At 40.4% G+C, this 20,320-nt stretch overlaps 1 gene segment (V, D, J or C); it reads left to right on the top strand.

Moving 5' to 3' along the window:
• Positions 1–11,793: 11,793 nt before the first annotated feature.
• Positions 11,794–12,495, top strand: LOC109919298. The segment is given in 2 exon segments: positions 11,794–12,022; positions 12,143–12,495. Coding segments are annotated over 2 exon segments (399 nt in total).
• The last annotated feature ends 7,825 nt before the right edge of the window (positions 12,496–20,320 follow it).

Below are 20,320 nucleotides of genomic sequence, written 5' to 3'. Positions count from 1 at the left end.
TGAATTCAACTAAGCTGGAGTCAACTTGCTCCAGAATGCATGGGGCGTTGCAAGAATTGATCTGCTTCCTGGTGAACAAATCTACACTGATATAAAATTGTGAAATTTATTAAAATTATGTTTGTGCCAAGCCAATATACATCGATTAGAGTGACTGTGTTGAATTAGATGTGTGCATACTGAGTCCATAACAGTATGGAGCTGTTGTGTTGGATATAGCGGCACAAACCTGGCCAGGTATGGTTATGTATCAGTAAAGACTGGGCTCATGCTCCCTGAATTGTAACTACTTTGATGAACCTATCGACAATGTTGATGCAATCAATTCTTTTACAGGGTCTCAAAATCACATTGCACTTGGCAAGTGATTAAATAGACAGAATAATTTTCAGGAGCGAGAGGATGGTTATGTCTTCCAAGGCAATTTATATTTCTCAAACTGGTAAGTAGTGAAGACGTCTGTTTTGTCCCAAAATCCAATTAAGTGTCTTTCTTTTATATGTGGAAATGCAACTGTGACAGTTCTATGATCTGTGGCTGTTTCATATTGGAGCAGTGTCTCCGCACGTGATAAACAATTCATTCTATGAGCAGCAGTGGCCACTGGTCTATTTTGTTTCAACGAATGTATTAATGTAAAAGATCAAGCATCTAATTATCTCCCCGCAGGCTTGTCACCAGCTACAAACGTGATCGTTGTGCAATGAAGTCCATCATGCACTGATGTTTGTGTTACAAATGCACTGAATACCAATAGGTCTGATGATGCTATTTACTATCCCGACCTTGCAGTAATCGGAATGCCAGGCGAAGTACAGAACTTCAGCAGCAACTGCGTGAATCATAGGTCAACTGCATCAATTCTTCCTTTCATCGCTGACACATCTCCATGATATTGATCCTTTATTCTTTTAAATAGAAATGTCTATCAATACAACAATACAAATTGTTCCTCTTATCTGATATTATTTCAGATGGTTTTCACACGATTAATCCTCTTCTTTAACAGTTTTATGTTGCCAGTTAACCTTATAATTTATGTCATTGACTGAGATGATTTCTCTCTATAAATATGTCACTTTCTCTCACTTAACGTGTTTTTTCACCAGCTTACCCGCGTAGTTTCTTCTCATGTCCTGCCTCATTTACCCGTTTAATGTTTGTGTTCCTTTGTGTGATAGGTGCTACTTCACCATTCTAATACTTGTCCCCATTTATCATTATCATCTCAGACACAGATATGGCTATGTTGTTTTATTCACAGACAGTGTGCAGAATTCATTATATGGTTATCTGGGCTGACTGCAATTATGGTGAGTTATTGGTCATTCTTTTAAGGGCCAATTACCACAAAATTACTGCAGTGTGAACGTGTTGTATTTTGGCATCGCCACTATTACTATGGATAAAATGTTATAATATTATCACAGTGTAAATAGACCTTTAGTGTTATTGGTGCTGTTACAGGTGGTGAATTATCACATTGGTATCAGTATGTGTGTTTATTGCGTTATTCTAATTCTAACTGTGGGTATCATAACACCTCATTGCTGAGGTGCAAATGGAGAACGATTGCATTACTGACAGTATAACAGTGACAGTGTCATTTTCAAAATGCTTCACTCAGTGAGAGAGTAGGGCTTTTAAACCATTTATTCACAAAGTGTGGACGCCACTGGCTCGGCCAAGGTTTATTGGGGGCGGCACCGTGGCTCAGTGACCAACTCTGCTGCCTCACAGCACCAGCCAGCTGGCTTCAATTCCACCCGCGGGCGACTGTCTGTGTGGAGTTTGCACACTCTCCCTGCGTATGCGTGGGTTTCCTCCAGGTACTCCGGTCTCCTCCTACAGTCCAAAGATGTGCAGATTAGGTGGACTGACCATGCTAAATTGCCCGTAGTGTTCAGTGATGTGTAGCTTAGGTGGGTTATAAGGGGATAGGTCTGGGTGGGATGCTCCAGGTGTCGGTGTGGACTTGTTGGGCCAAAGCGCCTGTTTCCTCATTGTGGGGATTCTATGTCTTATTGCAATTTCAGCGTTCCCCTTCTGAAGGCAGTGGAGAGCTCCTTTCGTGAACTGTTGTAGTCATCAGCTTTCGGTCGACAAACAATGTTTAGGATTATGTTTAATAGTTAGCGAGTTGTTTACAGATATAGAAGCAAAATATTCTTCCACAGATTGGTTATTCGCTTTTTTCACCTGCCTCACAGAGCAGTGTTTCTGTTTTCAGCCTGTAGTTTTCGGTCCAGTTCTGCCCTTAAACATTGACTACAATTGATGCTTCTATAATCATGCCCTCTAAGGCAGCACATTGTATGCGTAATTCAATGTATTTCTGTTCCGACATTTAGGAAGGTACATAGAAAGGAAAGATTTAAAGAAATATAGGCCAGACGGCCGGAGGGCCTTTTTCCCTGTTGTATGACACTATGCTTCTTTGATATAACCACAAGTTACGTTATTCTCAATTTCACATATAATCAGTCTTGACTAAACTACAGTTCCTCTGTATTTTATCCAGAGCTGCATTTGGCTGGAAGTCTTTAGTACTGCCCTGTGGAAGGAAATTAATCCTGTAGCTGTTTTGTACGTTATATTCCCTGGGACATTATGGGGGAGATGTATCCTGTTCTTAATCGATGTGTGTGGAATTGATGGAATAGCGATTACGGAGGCAGATTTATTTCCTGACATTCCTGTATTTTCCCTGACAGTGTGTGATGGAACGTAAAGAAATTGCCACGGAAGATTATCTCAGTGTCTTCCTTCTGATTGATACTTTTGCTCTTTGATGAGATTAATATTGATAGAACAGCATTGAGGTGAATTACAAAAACAAGAAAAAGAAAAAAATACGTCATCCGTGATTCGAGATATTATCTAATATTGGTTCAGGTCCTGATGGTTAGAAGTTAATAAGACTTCATTTATTTTTCAAAATCAGAATTCCATCAGTATTTGTATGAAGTCATTCTGATTCGTGTAAGTAAACATATATCGTTTTATTATTTTGGGCAATTCGATGGACTTAGACAAATAATCTTACAATCTATAGTAATTATAACTAAAATGATTTTGTGAAATATCAATCAAGCAAAGCATTCAACAGTATTTGTGAAGACGTTTATAATCAATGCCTGAAGACTGTCTTGTACTGGAAGGCACTGCAACACATTTTCTTCACCACAATTTACAGAACTGTCAGTTCCTGGTTTTCCAGCTGACAGCTGGAAATTCCAGGAAACATGTTGCGCGTGACACTTCACTGCTTACGATGTGCTAATGAGAATCGAGGGAATATTCTCCATGTTTGGTATCATACCGGGAACAGACTAAACTGCCTGTGTTTCTTAGATTTCGATAATCTCAGCTCCAGGATACCTCTGCCGCAGTTAGTAGATCTATTGACAAGAACTCACCAATTTGATTGACTTGAACAAAGATGATCCATCATAGGTTCAGAAGTGAGAGGCCCAGGGACTGAAATCACGGCCTCTGGTGATGTTCACTGATTGGGCACACACCCGACTCTCTCCCCATATGTTTTCTGCCGTGCTATGTTTCTCCAGAATCCTCCTTTTTTTAATTTCTTGAATTCTTAAAGGAATTTCTTTAATGTCTTAGGTCTTTTTGCATTTGCCCTCAGAAGAGATGATACCTTTGTCCATTTTAAAGCTGACATTAAAATATAATTTGCATGGAAAGAAATAAACGATAGAAAGAAGCAAATAAATAAAGAAAGAAAATTAATTGATGCAGCATTTTTCACGACCTCACGACCAAACCCTTTTAGGCACAATTAAGTAATTCATTCAAATTCATTTGAAATATTGGAGACGAAAAATCAAATGTGAACAAAGCAAAATTCCAATAAAAAAATCGAGAGAACCTAGCAGAAAACTAGTTTCAGTGCTAATATATGACGAGCAAATGTTGACCAAGCAAGCTGCAGATGAAATTTCTGGTCCTTTTTGGAATGCCAACTGTAAAATATTATACAGTCCAACCGAGAGAGTGGACACTCTCAGTGGTTCGGATCTCATCCATGAAGACAGCGCATTTGATGGCTCAGCATTCCTTCAATATTCACAACGGGGAAATGTTGACCCTGCTCAATGGGCCGAAAATGTCTCAAGTTGGGCCAGGTGAATGCATGATGTCTGATTCCATGGAGAAAGAGGAGGAGAATGCCGATCACTAAATGATGCTACTACATGTGATTCTTTTTTCTCACTGTTTAATGCAAGCAATGGCCTGAATGATAGGAAAGATCAACACTTTCTGCAGCTCCTTTCTGAACTGAGTAAATGGAGCCTGTTACTCGTCTCTTGAAAGATATACTGGATGCCATTTTTATCCAGGCCAGTGAAGTAATCTTTACGTGCAACCTGGATGTAGAGGAAACGTTCACCTTGCGTTACCCACAGGCAGAGAAAACTGAGAGAGATTGCGAAATGAAGAACAATGGACTTCTTGTGGTGAACCAATTCTGGGTCTCTGCCATTCTCGATACCCCAGAGACTCTTGCGGGCTCGGCGAGCCACCAGGATGTGTCTCACGCTCAGGGCATTGAGCATAAAAATGAGGACGAACGACAGAAATGGTGTTAAGATGTCATACGGCCAGTCGAAGGCATGGCAAGAAAGCAAGGTATAGAAAGTTGATTTGATGTTGCAGAACAAGGGTACCCCATTCAACACATACAGTGACTGGTCGATAAAATATAAAGGGATGTTCTTAATGTGGATCAAAGCACGGACTATTCCTATGACCAGCGATGCAGTTTTCTCTGTGCAGTATCTGATCTGGTAAAGGCCACTGTCAGCCAAACTGAACAGTCCTGAGGAAAGTAATCTAGCACATTGCTGAATCTTCACCCAGGGTGGTAGGAAGCAGATTGTACGTAAAATAAAGGTGGTGATTTGGTTGAGGATGATTGCAAAGATGATAACAAAGAAAACTGACACTTTTATTGCCAGTGGGTAGTCGGTGGTACACGGTGAAAATCCATTCTGTTCTCAACATAGAATTGCAATTGCCATCAAGTTGGCTGTGAGGGATCAAAAGAGAGAGATCTTTTGCAAAGCAGTCTCGAGCCACCACCCATTACCTGATCCAAACTGTTACTGAAACTATCCCGATATGTCTAGTTGCCACCTCCAAAGTTAGTTAATCACATCCAATGCTGAACTGAATATTTCCCAATACAGATATTACTGCTAACGCTGATCAATGCAACACCCGCTCTATTATCACTCAGTCAATCCAATAGACTGCTGCAAAATGACAACATGGCTATTAGGACTTTTGTTTTTTTAACTTGACACAGACAATCGAAAGAAGTTTTAGCTGATGTAACATTTCATATAGCCCAAATCATGGCTTTCAATGCAGATCACAAAATGTTTCTGAGTCTTAGTAAGATGGGATCAGAATGCAGACAGTAAGACTCTGATAATACAACTCGGATGAAAACCATCTGTTTTGAAATATCCGGGTTTATATGAATTAGAAGGAGAAAGTTTGACCCATATGAGATGAGGCATTTTAAATAATTATGTGTAAATATCCAGACATACGTCAGTGTAAAAGTTGAAGTGTAAGTAAATTAGATATTGGGGAATTTAATTAAATTTCTGTACGCAGTTAGCCTTGGGCGCAGAGACTGGTTTTGATAAACATCCTTTAAAGAACGTTTTCTCTGTCAGCAAAGCAAAAGAAATGTTTAAACAAGGTAACCTTGTAACAGTAGCAAGAGATATATAATGTAGCAAGAGGGCAGAAACAATTGTGGAACAGGTCACTATGACCTCCAGAGAGTAAACAATCGCTGCATCGATCCTAATAAACAGCCTAAAGAATTCAGAATCTTGACAGAAATATATCAACGCGATTTCAATACGTGTTATATGAAATGTTTTTTTAAAAGTAATGGCAACAAAATCCACCCTGTTATCAAATTTATGTTTAAACCGTCTTGCAACATGCAGATTAGAAGAAGTTGTAAAAGACAAGTGCCAGACAAAGAGACTTGGTAAATCAATTTTTCCAAATCGGATAAGAGGGAGACACGGTATGGGATTTTGTTGCTTTAGAATTAACATTATGTGCAAAAATATAAATCATAAGTGTTTGTGTTGTATTGCACATTGCGTGTCACAGCCAATCAATCTATTTGATCGTATTTCGATAAATTTACAGACTTAAAAAGCAAACAATATCTTCTAAAGGTTATGTAAGAGCATTTGATGCGCCTTTATTAACCAGAAAGCAGCGAAATGACTTAAATAAAAACCTTCATAGGTTTGGGTGTCGCTCAAAAGTTCAGCATTTCCTGTCCATCTCTCACTGCCTTTGAACTGGAAAGGTTTCTCGTATATTTCAAAGGTAAATCAAGATCAATCACATTTCAGTGGGTCTGGAGCCTGAAGTAGACAAGACCAGGGAAGGATCACAGAATCCCCTTTACTAAAGATCAATAGAGGTCCAGTTGGGGTTTCACAGTAAACGATGATATTTTGATTGTCACTATTACTGAGACCAGCTTTCAATCCAGGTCCATTATTAATTGAAAAGGAAGATTTTTTTTTTCTGGAGATCTGCAAAAACAAAAACTTAGTTGACATTTGTTACTAATAACAGCGAGAATGAGATAGCAAGCGGAAAAAAATGAGGCCAATTGACAGACTCATGCATTTTCCTTCAGAAATAGCAGAAATGGCTGAAAATGAAGTCCTTAGCTGTACGAAACGTTGAGATTGCTTCTCTTTTATTCCGAATCAGAGTGTCTGGAGGGAAAATTAAGTCACAGCAAGCACAACAGTTATAGTTCAACATTGATCAAAAAGATCAATTTGTAGTTTCATGCCTTTAGCCTGTATCATTGGCAAAGCGAATTAATGCTGTATACCTGTGGGAGAGCTTTTGATGGTGGATTCTGTAGTTCCCTCCTCTCCACAAACTTAACTTTCTGGCTCCATCAATGGTAAATGATGCTATCTCTAAAATCGTCTTCTTTACTTCTTCAATTATTTGTTTCTTTTTAAGTGTCTGGTTAGTTCACGTATTTGGTTTATTTGTGAGAGTATTCATATTATTTGCATCAACTAAATATTTTAACAGGTATTTATCTGATGCACATGAAATAACTGTCAGCAAATATAAGACAGCATCCAAGGCTGTGGCCATCCAAATTTCTGGGTCATGTAGAATCTACAGCATACAAGTGCAAGAAGGGTCAACAAACGGTCTGTACTAATACAAGCAGAGTAACAACTGAAATATGGCTTCGAAATAAGACACTTCGATGGAACAATTAGTATCGCTTGCAAAATTATCTGCTTTGGTGTGCTAAGAGCTAGGAAGAGCTAAATGTGATATGAACAGTGACAGGGATGTTGGGATATTAACTTTAAAAAATCGCTTCAGGGTTAGAGTTAAGAGAGATTTACTGCAAGATATAGTCGGTTATGATCGAATGCTCTATTTAACATTTTGTCACAGAGACGTGACTGCGTGATTTCAACACAGCAAAGCCTAAGTGTGGCTCACTGGCTCACCGCTTAACACTGCTGCTTTTCAGCGCCAGGGACTGGGTTTAATTCCAGTCAAATGATTGTCTGCGTGAAGTCTGCATATTCTCCCCATCTGTTCTTGGGTTTAGACAGAGTCCAAAGTTGTGCAGATGAGGTGGATTGGCCATGGGCTATGGAGAGGGTAGAGGCGTGAGTCTAGTTGGGATGGTCTTCGACAGGCCAATGTGGACTCGAATGGCCTGTTCTTATTGCAAGGATTCTGTTATTCCATTGCAATTCAGGTAAGTAAATGGTCATGCACCCTAGTTACTAGACACGACTTAGGCCAGTATAACAGAGTTAGGATCAAGGGAATGTGGAAAGTCACATCAACAGTGCACCAATAACTGTTGGTGATGTTATAATTCGGGGACCCATTCAAGTGGAGTGAGCAACAGGAATAGTAGTGGTAGTAAGGTTCAATACATTGAATGGAACTGACATCATATTTTGCAGCAAAAAGACAGAAACTATAAGGTTGTGTTGATTAATTTTGCCACTGTTTGGGGCACCTACTCAATGATGGATAGACAGAATGAAGAGCAGATATCAAATGAAGAAGCAATTGAGGATGGGACAACAGACAAGAGAAATGAATGAATGCCTCAAATATTGCTGTAGCAGATATGGGTTTCAGTCCCTGGGCTATGGCGCCAGCACTAGGGTAAGCGGAATTATCCCGTTCTGATAGCCTATATACAATCTCTGCTGAGATCTGTGTCCCAGCAAGCTTAGGGAAGTAGTAAGGGTTCTAATAATTGAAGGTGCGGGATCATATTTGGAAACATTGGTTAAATCAAAGAATTGCAGCAAAGGCACTCTTTTGGGAAATGATCAGCAGTACATGATCTGATGAGGCAGAACGTGCAAACATGAGCGTAAAACGACAGATGAAACCGGACGTTACAAGAATAACGAACAGTCAAAACTAAAATATCTGTATTAAAACACACAAAACATTTCAACGAAGGCAATTAAAATGGTAGTTTAAATGGAAATAAACAAGTATAATCAGATAGTCATTGCAGACGCCAAGCTACCACACCTCGTTATTTTAAATTAGAAGGTTGGACTCACTGAGAGCTTGCATTGGACGTTTGTGCAAAAACCTTTTGTTTTGTCTCTGTGGTGCAATTGGCCGTCTAAAAGTTTGGTGATATAAGATATTCAAGGGACAAATCTTTCATTCTTTTCACCCCATCTGCAGTCTTTTCAGCGGAATTCCGGGTTCTCAATGGGTTCAAGAAGATATTCTCAAAATAAAGTTCTTAGTCAATGAGTAACCATAGAAGTGTTGATATATTTTCCCTTTGATGGAAGTCCACAGGAAAACTATCGATAAACTAGCTGCTCCGTGTACTTAGATCTACCACTGAGAAATCTACGAAGTGATTGAATTCATACAAACCCATCAATGGTTCTCTCTCCATCAACTCACATTTAAGGAGAACAGGAAAAGCAGAAAAGTGAGATTATAGCCCGCTCACTGAAACTCCAAACTTATTTGCACAATCAAGGAGGGAATGAGTCACAAATAAATGTCATGCCAACTTCTTGACACTTATGCCAGCAACGTTCCTTCATTTGTTTGAAAAGTTGATGTTGTGAATCTGCAAATGAGTTCCATGGGACTTGCATCAGTGAGTGATTTGTGTGCTGCTTTTCATCCATCAGGTTGGTAATTCTCTTTATGTTGGGTGTTGAAGCGAATCTGATTTCAGAATGAGGACAGAGAGCGGGTCAACATGAAATCTAGGAGCACATGCTGAGAACACTGAATGCCAACCTTTAGGGGGAGGTGCAGGTAAAATGCGATTGGATGCATTTCCATAATTTTCTGTTAGAAGTAAGGCCTCCTTCGGAAAATATGGGAATGATTTAAACACCTATAACAAGTAGGCCTGGAAATGGATATCTATTTCAAAATTTAATATTGAGACTGCGACTACAGAACATCATGAATTGTCTATGCAACCAGTGATCGAAGAAAAGGGAGAAAGTTTGCAAATTACACTTCAGCTGAGAAGCAGTTCCACCTACACCTCCGGTCATATACATAATCCAGTGCACCACTGGAGCAGCTCTGACATGCTGCCCTTGACTCATGTCGTGCAGAATTGTGGTGTTAGCAATTTTGGATATCCTTTTCATACGTGAAAGATCTGTGCCTCTTTCGAATTTTCCACCCCATAGGTGTGTGGATACTTGGTGGATAATGAAGTCTTAAATGCAGACATTTAGGGTTCTAAATGAATGGAGGTCTGTCGGGATTGGGTGGAAAACTCATGTTGAGACTAATGTTATCCCAGGACCTAATGAGGTGAAATCAGGATCGAGGGCCCTGAAGTCCTGTTCTGATGTCCCATTGTAGTGGCGATAGCTGACCATTAGAGGGCACTTGAGTGATGCTATGGTCGAGCGTGGGGTTTCAGTTTCTGTCTCTTTGAAGTACAGTTGAAATATTGGACTCCATTTCAGGTATATCTTTGTGTCTTGTAGTGAGTAAGTGCTTTTCCAATGAACACAGGCATTTGCCTGGTTCTTTCTGATCAGAAGAACAAGGAGTACCAATGTCTCTCAAAGTGGTGAATGTGTTGATTTTTTTTTTTCAAACAAGTCCGCAGGGACACACCTGTGAAATACTTGTCAGCGCATCCGATATGAACACCGTTTGCACATGTTTCCTTGTCAGGACAGTGATCGAGTAGTTAAGGTAGTGTGTTTAGGACTCGATGAAATTGATCTCACCACGTCTGAATCTTATCTCCTATCTTAGTTTCTATCACTGACTTTAATGATGTTCAAGAATCGCCCAGAGTTTACAGTATAAAATTGAGCCCGTTTTCTCGTTTCAATTCATTCTCAGGGATCCAGAAATTGGCGGCCGCAAAGAGAAAAGAATCTCATACAGATAGGGGATATCCTTCTTCTCTGGGGGTCTGTCACTGTTCAGATCCTTCTCACTCTCGGAGATATCTCTGTTTTTCTTTGCGGGTGTCGAGATGATTCTAATCCCCATCGTAAAAAGAAACCCATACTTTAGCATGGAGTTTCATTGTAAAAACCAAAAGAGAAAATAAAACAGAAGACCTATGTATCAAATACGATTCTTCTCAGATGGTGACAGCTAATTTCTTTAACTCCCTCCCGCCATCTTCCTCCTGGCACAGTGTGATACCTCCACGTGTGATGGGAAACAATTACTGAATTTGGTAGAGCTGCTCTGCCTCTGTCTTTGTTGCGTTTAAAGCCAGGAATTCATGTTCATTTTTGAGTTTGTACAACAAGACCAAATCCCCATTTCCTGAGCAGGAATCGAAGCGATGCCATGGTGGTGAAAGAGCAAATTCACCATTAAGACAGCACCAGGGGAGGTTTTGGTCAGCCTTGCACATTGTTTTGCATAACAAAGAGTTTTTGCAGATCCAAAATTCCGGATCAGTCTCTTTGATTTGAATCGCAACGAACAGGCAGGAGCTGGACAAAAGAGAACAAGCAGAGGACAGAGAAAGAGGGAGAAACTTGGGAGTGGAGAAAGGAATGTGGATATGGATTTCAAAGTTCAGCCCAGAGATCAGGCAGCATGTGAGAGACAGGAATTTACTGATTTGGGGAAACAAAAGATGATAAGACACATGAATCATGTACAGTTTAGACAGGACAATATTATTCTCCTCGTGTCAACGTAAGGTTAACAAATGGCTTACTGAACTGCTGAGTCCTAAATGTTGGTTTAATGGAATTGATCGTAGCTAATTATTTTCAGGTGTATGAAGTTCGGTAACCTAAGGAACAAGATCAGGAGAATTGACAAAAGAAAACATACTTTATTTTAATCATTGAACATTATTATAATCTAGAATTTCCGATGTAAGTGGAGGTAGAGTCAATGCTAACTTTCAGAATGGTATTGCAAAGACACTTAGAAAGAAATAAAATTTGCAGAGCTACCGAATGTGGAAAGAGCTCCGGTTCTGAAATTAATTACATGGATGTTTCAAAGAGCAGGCACAGACACAATGGGCCGAAAAGTTTCAATCTGTATTATACAATTCGTGACCTTTTATTCCCTCCCCCTCTATTTGTTCCTCAGTGTTTCTGTTGCTGAGGGGGCAATGGGGTCACAGACTTCTCAACATCCACCAGATCCGGATGCAGCTGAGTGTTGTCGCACTTTTTCTGTTCTCACACAGCGTAATGCGTTCACTCAGAGCCGAGTCCGAGTTTGTTCCTCTCTCAGCTTCAGTTTGTTGCTGTGGCTTTGACACACTTTCCTTTGCCTTTTGTTATTTGAGAGATCTCAGCAGCCTTCACTGTTAGTCATTGAGTGGAACAGCTCTTAACAGAGACCTCGGATAGACGTTTTTTTCCAGACTGTTGAATTACAAACACAGGGTGCACCATGAGGAATATTCTCACACCGCTCCTCATCATTATCACGCTTTTCAGTAAGTGTTTCCTTCCCCGTAACATCCCATTTCCCCGACATAGATGTTTGCAACAAAATGTTATTATTCATTAAGCAGTTACGGGAATGACAATTTTGCATTTTGTTTCTTTTTGGTTAGAATGGAGCCAGCAAGACAAAGTGGAACAGCCTGATTCTGAAATGACGGTTAAAGAGAGCAGCAATGTCACACTAACCTGCAGCTTGAAGACAAGCGATCTCAGCCCTTATGTCTACTGGTACAATCAGCTGCCGGGGCAGCCTCCACAGTACATGGTTTATATGGTGACAGCAGGGTCTGAAAACAGAAATCCAGATTTGTCTGACAGAGTCTCTTTCACATTTAATAAATCCACGAAGATTACTGAGTTAGCAATCCACAAGACCATCTTCTCTGACTCCGCCATGTATTTCTGTGCTATGAAGCCCACACTGATGAAAAGTTATGGCACAGCCCCGACAAAAACTCACTGAGAGTGTCAGTTAGAGTTCACCAGAAGGGGCTTTGATGCAGAGGAACAGGAAAAAACAATTCAGCTCGAGAGAATGAGTCACAGAGCAGAGTCTTAACGTGAGGAAAACAGATATAATTTTGAAAATGCTTCCGACTTTGCCTAAAACGAACTAATCCAGTATCTACAATTCTCATCCCTCCAGTCAGTGACTTTTATTCATATCCATGGAATTTTCATTTCACTGGGGGTCCTCAAACATTTTTTTTTAAATGTAAAATCTGCTGTTTGTTGCGTTAAGTCAGAAATGCCTGCTTCCCATTTACAGAAGTGGCAGATGAGTAGCGACAAGCAGTGAAATGTCTCACTTCTTTGTCCGTGGATGAGAGAGAATTCATCAGAACAAGCACCAGAGACCGCAAGCTCAGACTTCTGTCTGGATTAAGTGTCATTTCTGCAATAACTCTCTGAAATACTGATTGAGTGAAAGTTTCAAATTTGAAATCCAGAATGGGCTCTTTTGGACATCCAAAAATAATCATCTTTTAAATTAAAATATTGAAAGCAATGTGCTAAACACGAGCTGCAACTCAGGGTTTGAATGAGGATTTGTGGCTTGGGTTCTGGTTGTAGATTTTGGCCTGTTCGCCGAGCTAGGAGATTTGGTGGCAGACATTTCGTCCCCTCACCAGGTGACATACTCAGTGTTGTGGAGCCTCCTGTGAAGCATTGTTGTCTTGTGCCGGATCGAATTTACACGGTCTGGTTTTAGCTGCGTTCGTTCGGTGTCAGTTCTGGCCGTGCATTGTAATGGTTAGTGTACGCCGGCAGCTTCATTCACAAAGGCTTCGCCAACAGACAACACAAACAGGACACATCAAAACTCAAAACAATAACCAGCATACCATACATTAGGAAACAAAACACCTCAGAACTGGCAGCCAGAGAACTCAGAGTGCTGGCAATAACGACAGCACAGAAACCAACAGCCACACTAAGATAGCAACCGAACAGAGTTAAAGAGCTAATGTATATCATGGACAGGACTATCGTGGTCTGGAGATACCATGCCGAGACTGCAGAAAACACTACGCGGGACAAGCAGGGAAACAAACAGCAACCGGCATCCATGAACACCAGTGAGCAACTAAACGACACGACGAGATGTCCTCAGTTTCAATACACACAGACGAGAAAAAACACACTTTCAACTGGGACAACACTACTATCATTGGGCACGCCAAAGGGAGGACATCCAGAGAATTCTTGGAGGTTTGGATATCATCCACCGACTCCATCAACAAACACATTGAATTAGACCCGATATAGCGACCATTTCAACGCACAGCCCGAACCGGCATGCACCAAAAGCAGCAAAAACCAGACCGTATAAACTCGAACTGGCACAAGACAACGGCGCTTCACAGGAGGTTCCAGAGCACTGAGGATGTCTCCCAGTAAGTGGACGAAATGTCTGCTATCAAACCTCCCTGCTCGGCAAACACACTAATATTTACATCGAGCTGGAACATTTTGTCTTAATGTTTTGTCAAAATGCATGCTTTCAAGTAAATAATCTGGTTACATATTAAAAATAAGACATCGGGCCAGAAGTCATCTACATAGATTCCTTCATTTCAAATCAGCATGTTGATATTTCAGTCTTCCAATTAAATAGAATATCTGAGCTAACATAATTGTGGAATTTACCAGATAATATAAACGAAGAGGTGACGATTAAGTAAAACAGATCAAAATATAAAATGCTGGAAATCACAGTGGAGCAGGCAACAGTCGTGGAGAGAGAGCAAGCTGAAGTTTCAAGTCGATGTGACCCTTCATCATAGATTGTAAAAAGTAAAAAGTATACCCCGACATATTTACTCAGACAGATTTGAAGAGAAACGTGTTGTGCCTGAAATAGCTGTTTGTCAAGACTTAGGAAGATGTAACTGATCTCCCTGTTTCCGCTGGCAGAGACTCAAAGCAATATCCAACCAGCTAACTAATCAGCTGATCAGCAATCTAAACAGCTAATAGAGTGAAATTGAAATCGGTGTTGAAATTGATACTGAACTTGAAATTTGGAATTATTTTTCCTGTCCTCATTCATGTAAGGTGGAAACCTTCAACATTGCCCTTTCAGAGCACAGTTTCGATTGTTCTTTCACAACGGGAACTTCATACCGTGTAACCACTAGATTTGCCATTGAAACGGATTTGGTTTGAGAAGTTTGAGCAGTTAATGTCTGAGATTGTACTGCTGCTTGGAATGCACCGAGGTGCAGGAAGAGATGTACAATGCCTTCGCTGCATGGTTAATAGGGAATATGTCTTACAATTATCAATAAAATTGGCAATGCATTGAGAATCTGGACAGTACCATATGAAAGAATGTATTTGATTTCACTCTAGCTCTAGATATTCTTAGCAGATGCTGCTGGCTGTGCAGAGGGCTCGCATTGTCTTGATTCAGTGATTGTTGCCTGTATGGAGAAACTGCACTTTTGAGTTTTTCCATCAGAGCAGATGAATGTACTCTGATTCATTAATATGAGTCTCCGAAGAAGGGTTCTTTTCGCGCATACGGAGCCTGCATTCAAGTCTCACCTCTTCTGAGGGTGCGTGACCAGGTCTCTGAAAAGTTGTTTAGAAAATTTCTACAATGACTATAGTGCCCAATAAGTTGTACCAGTGATCATGAACGAAACGTATATCTGTTTATTTCAGCGAAGAAGCTGTCTTATTGTCTGCTCTCTTAATGTTGGCGACAGTCGAGGATAGGGCATTGTCACGATGCACCTGTTTCCTTGGGACGATGTGTCATAGATTCACAATAACTTTGCAATTTAAAGCAAGTTGTTGTTCGGCCATTTATAGTTTGTACAAATATCTGAACATTCAGAATATTATCAAACTGAGTGCTGAATTAAGGTTTCCATGTGTCATTGTGTGAAGCCTGCCCCTATTCTGGATTACTATTTAAACATCAGAAAAGTGTCAATGCACGTGTGAAATATTTTTGAGCTTTTGTGTTTCAGAGGTGTTGTGTCCAGGATATTAGCTTTTATCTGTGCTGTGCCTCATTGGACAGTAATAGCCCGCCATAACTGCCACGCCCAAGACTGTTTATATTGAGATAACCGCACTTATTACAGTTGTCAGCAGCTGCCATATATATGGTCCTGAAACGTAATGACAAGAATTATTAATGTCAAGGGAGTCTAGTTCAATAGCGATATGTGGAAGAATTCATTGTATTTGAGGTTCATCATTACTTGGGATTGTCTTTTCCGGATAATAAAACGTTCCAATACATGATAGCTAGTTAATGGGAGAACGAAACTGAATATCTGAAAATGTGAGAACGAGCAAGACGGTGAGGAAGACTTACAAACAGTTGGGGAATAGATTGCAGACAGCTGACTGTGTTGAATCTGAGAAACCAGCCAATTACAACTGTTACCAATCAATGGCCAAACTTAAGGATTGACACATTTTAGAACCCGAATACGAGTTAATGTCCATTTCTTTATTTTGTTATATCACATGGAACAGTCAGTTTATGTCAATAAAGTTGTGCTCTTAACGGGAAAGGGAATCAGAGATTATGCAGGAGGGTGGATGTATCACAGATCACAAATGATCATATTAAATGGCAGAGCAAGTTTAAGGGGCCAAATGGCCTTCTGAACGTCCCATTCTGTGTTTCTGCGGCTAATTCTCTGACGTTATTGACTTCAGAACAAAGAGCTGGTGAGCTGATTTTATACAGAATGCAACACAGAAAAAAAGATCTTTGGAAAAGCTGACCTTTCTAAGTTTTGAAGGCATTTACAAATCAAAATGGAGATTACTGATCCGGCTCAGTGAGTGGGTGTGCTAAGAGTCTCTGTTGGTTTTTATTTTACCGGCTGACTGCGTCTGTGTCACAGTAATGCGTGGTAGAGACAAAGACAAGACCCCCGGCGATATTTACTGGAACTGTTTCTGGTCTTGGTCCAACTTAGTGCAAAACCGGTCAGAAAACCCCAGAAACATACTTCCCTTTCCCTTGCCGAATTTCCTCAATAAATATCTCAGAGTTTCCCCGGGATATTGAATGCACCAGAAGAAAAGTAGGTTCACTGTATTTTGTCGTGAAGATGCAATTCAGTTTTAGCGACTGTCATTCATGAACTTTCAACTGAAATGGATCTTAGGAAACTGAATCTTGGCTACACGTTCCTGTAACAAACATTATCAAAAATATATGTGATTAAAAAACAATGAAACACATAAACATCTGAAAAATATTTTACATGTACATTGACACTTTTCTGATGATTAAATAGCAATCCAGAACAGGGGCAGGCTTCACACCCTGGCACATGGCAACCTTAATTCAGTGCTCAGTTTGATAATATTCTGAATGTTCAGATATTTGTATAAGCTATAAATGGCCGAACAACACAGTGCTTTAAATTGCGAAGCTGTTGTGAATCTATGACACATCGTCCCAAGGAAACAGGTGCATCGTGACAATGCCCTATCCTCGACTGTCACCAACATTAAGAAAGTAGACAATAAGACAGTTTCTTTGCTGAAATAAACAGATATACGTTTCGTCCCTGATCACTGGTACTGCCTATTGGGCACTATATTCATTGTAGAAATTTTCTAAACAACTTTTCAGAGACCTGGTCACGCACCCTCAGAAGAGGTGAGACTTGAATGCAGGCTCCGTATGCGCGAAAAGAACCCTTCTTCGGAGACGCATATTAGTGAATCAGAGTACATTCATCTGCTCTGATGGAAAAACTCAAAAGTGCAGTTTCTCCATACAGGCAGCAATCACTGAATCAGGACAATGCGGTCCCTCTGCACAGCCAGCAGCATCTGCTAAGAATATCTAGAGCTAGAGTGAAATCAAATACATTCTTTCATATGGTACTGTCCAGATTCTTAATGCATTGCCAATTTTGTTGATAATTGTAAGACATATTCCCTATTAACCATGCAGCGAAGGCATTGTATATCTCTTCCTGCACCTCGGTGCATTCCAAGCAGCAGTACAACTGCCAAACAGGCATTAACTGCTCAAACTTCTCAAACGAAATCCGTTTCAATGGCAAATCTAGTGGTTACACGGTATGAAGTTCCCGTTGTGAAAGAACAACCGAAACTGTGCTCTGAAAGGGCAATGTTGAAGTTTTCCACCTTACATGAATGAGGACAGGAAAAATAATTCCAAATTTCAAGTTCAGTATCAATTTCAACACCGATTTCAATTTCACTCTATTAGCTGTTTAGATTGCTGATCAGCTGATTAGTTAGCTGGTTGGATATTGCTTTGAGTCTCTGCCAGCGGAAACAAGGAGATCAGTTACATCTTCCTAAGTCTTGACAAAAAGCTATTTCAGGCACAACACGTTTCTCTTCAAATCTGTCTGAGTAAATATGTCGGGGTATACTTTTTACTTTTTACAATCTATGATGAAGGGTCACATCGACTTGAAACTTCAGCTTGCTCTCTCTCCACGACTGTTGCCTGCTCCACTGTGATTTCCAGCATTTTATATTTTGATCTGTTTTACTTAATCGTCACCTCTTCGATTATATTATCTGGTAAATTCCACAATTATGTTAGCTCAGATATTCTATTTAATTGGAAGACTGAAATATCAACATGTTGATTTGAAGTGAAGGAATCTATGTAGATGACTTCTGGCCCGATGTCTTATTTTCAACATTTAACCAGATTATTTACATGAAAACAAGCATTTTGACATAACATTAATTCAAAACGTTCCAGCTCGACGTAGATGTTGGTGTGTTCGCCGAGCGGGGAGGTTTGATAGCAGACGTTTCTTACCCTTACTAGGTGACATCCTCAGTGCTCTGGAACCTCCTGTGAAGCGCCGTTGTCCTGCGCCAGTTCGAATTTATACGGTCTGGTTTTTGCTGCTTCTGGTGGATGCCGGTTCGGGCTGTGGGTTGTAATGGTCGCTATATCGGGTCTAATTCAAAGTGTTTGTTGATGGAGTCGGTGGATGAATTCCAATCCTCCAAGAATGCCCTGGTTGTCCTCCGTTTGGCTTGTCCAATGATAGAACTTTCCCAGTTGACAGTCTGGTTTTTCTCGTCTTTGTGTATTGAAACCGAGGACATCTGGTCTTGTCGTTTGGTTACTCACTGGTGTTCATGAATGCGGGTTGCTGTTTGTTTGCCAGTTTGTCCCAGGTAGTGTTTTGTGCAGTCTCGGCATGGCATCTGCAGACCACATCAGTCCTGTCCATGATATACATTAGGCCTTTAACTCTTTTCAGTTGCTGTCTTAGCGTGGCTGCTGGTTTCTGTGCTGTCATGATTCCTAGCACTCTGAGTAGTCTGGCTGTGAGTTCTGAGATGCTTCTTTTTCTAATATATGGAACGCTGGTTATTGTTTTGTGTTTTGGTATGTCCTGGTTGCGTTGTCTGTTGGCGAGGAATCTGTGAATGAAGCTGCCGGGCTATACCAAACACTTCAAAGCACAGCCGGAACAGGCACCTACCGGAAGCAGGAAAAACGAGACCATATAAATTCCAACGGTACAAGACAATAGCACTCCAAAGATGCTCCAAAACACAGCCGACGTCATCTAGTAAGGGGCAGAAATGTCTGCTACCAAACCTCCGAACTTGGCGAAAACACCAACATCTACAACCATCGACCGAGCTACAAATATTCACTCAAACTCTGATTTGCAGCTCATGTTTAGCACATTGGTTTCAATTCTTTAATTCAAAAGACACAGGACTCATTAACCTACTAATAATCCACAAATGCCTTCTTCCCTACATCAGGTGTTGGTGAAGATCTAATCCCATTCGAACGCACGGAAGTTCAATGAAACAATTTCATGAATCCTATGATGCACCGCCTTTTTGCAGCAGTGCATAATGTGACATTACTTCTATTTTTCCTAAAACACATGCTTATTCATGAAATTTGTAAATGTTGTGTCAAAAATATTCAGCTTGAAAGATACATAGTGCAATATAATTTAGCTTGTCTCTACACAGCATGTTCTACTCTTTACATAACAAGGTGTGGAACTGGATGAACACAGCAGGCCAGGCAGCATTAGAGGAGCAGGAAAGCAGACGTTTCGGGCCTAGACCCTGAAGAAAGTTCCAGACCGGAAACGTCAGCTTTCCTGCTTCTCTGTGCTGTCTGGCATGCTGTGTTCATCCAGCTCCACACCTTGTTATCTCAGACTCCAGCATCGGCAGTTCCTACTATCTCTGATGTTCTCTTTGGAGCCTTATTACAATTGCCTCTTCACATAGTTGATTCTGTTTGATGATTGTTGTTGGATGTCCAACAGAGCCCACTCTGGATTTCAAATGTGAAACTTCCATTCAATCAACATTTCAAACAATTATTCAGAAACAACACGAACTCAGACAGAAGTCTCTGAGCTTGCTGTCTCTGGTGCTTGTTTTGATGAATTCTCTCAAATCTGTGGACAGAGGAGTGAGGCATATCACTTATTGTCGCTATTCAATCTGCCATTCCTGTTAATGGGAAGCAAGTGTTTCCGAGATAAATTACCAAACAGCAGGTTTTAGATTTATAAAATGTTAAAAGAACCCCGGTGAAATGAAATTTCCACAGCTACAGATAAAAGTCACTGACTAGTAGAACGAGAATTGAAGATACTGGATGAGTTTGTTGGGGGGAAAATCGGAAACATTTTTAAAAATATATATGGCTGTTTTTTCTCGCTGTAAGACTCTGCTCTGTGACTCATTCTCTAGAGCTGAATTGTTTTTGTCTGTTCTTCTGCATCAAAGCCCCTTCTGGTGAACTCTAACTGACACTC

The sequence above is a fragment of the Rhincodon typus genome, chromosome 42, assembly GCF_021869965.1.
Source record: "Rhincodon typus isolate 14 chromosome 42, sRhiTyp1.1, whole genome shotgun sequence".
NCBI lineage: Eukaryota > Metazoa > Chordata > Chondrichthyes > Orectolobiformes > Rhincodontidae > Rhincodon > Rhincodon typus.
Note: the sequence above shows the minus strand (reverse complement) of the source record. Positions and strands in the feature narration are given on the sequence as shown.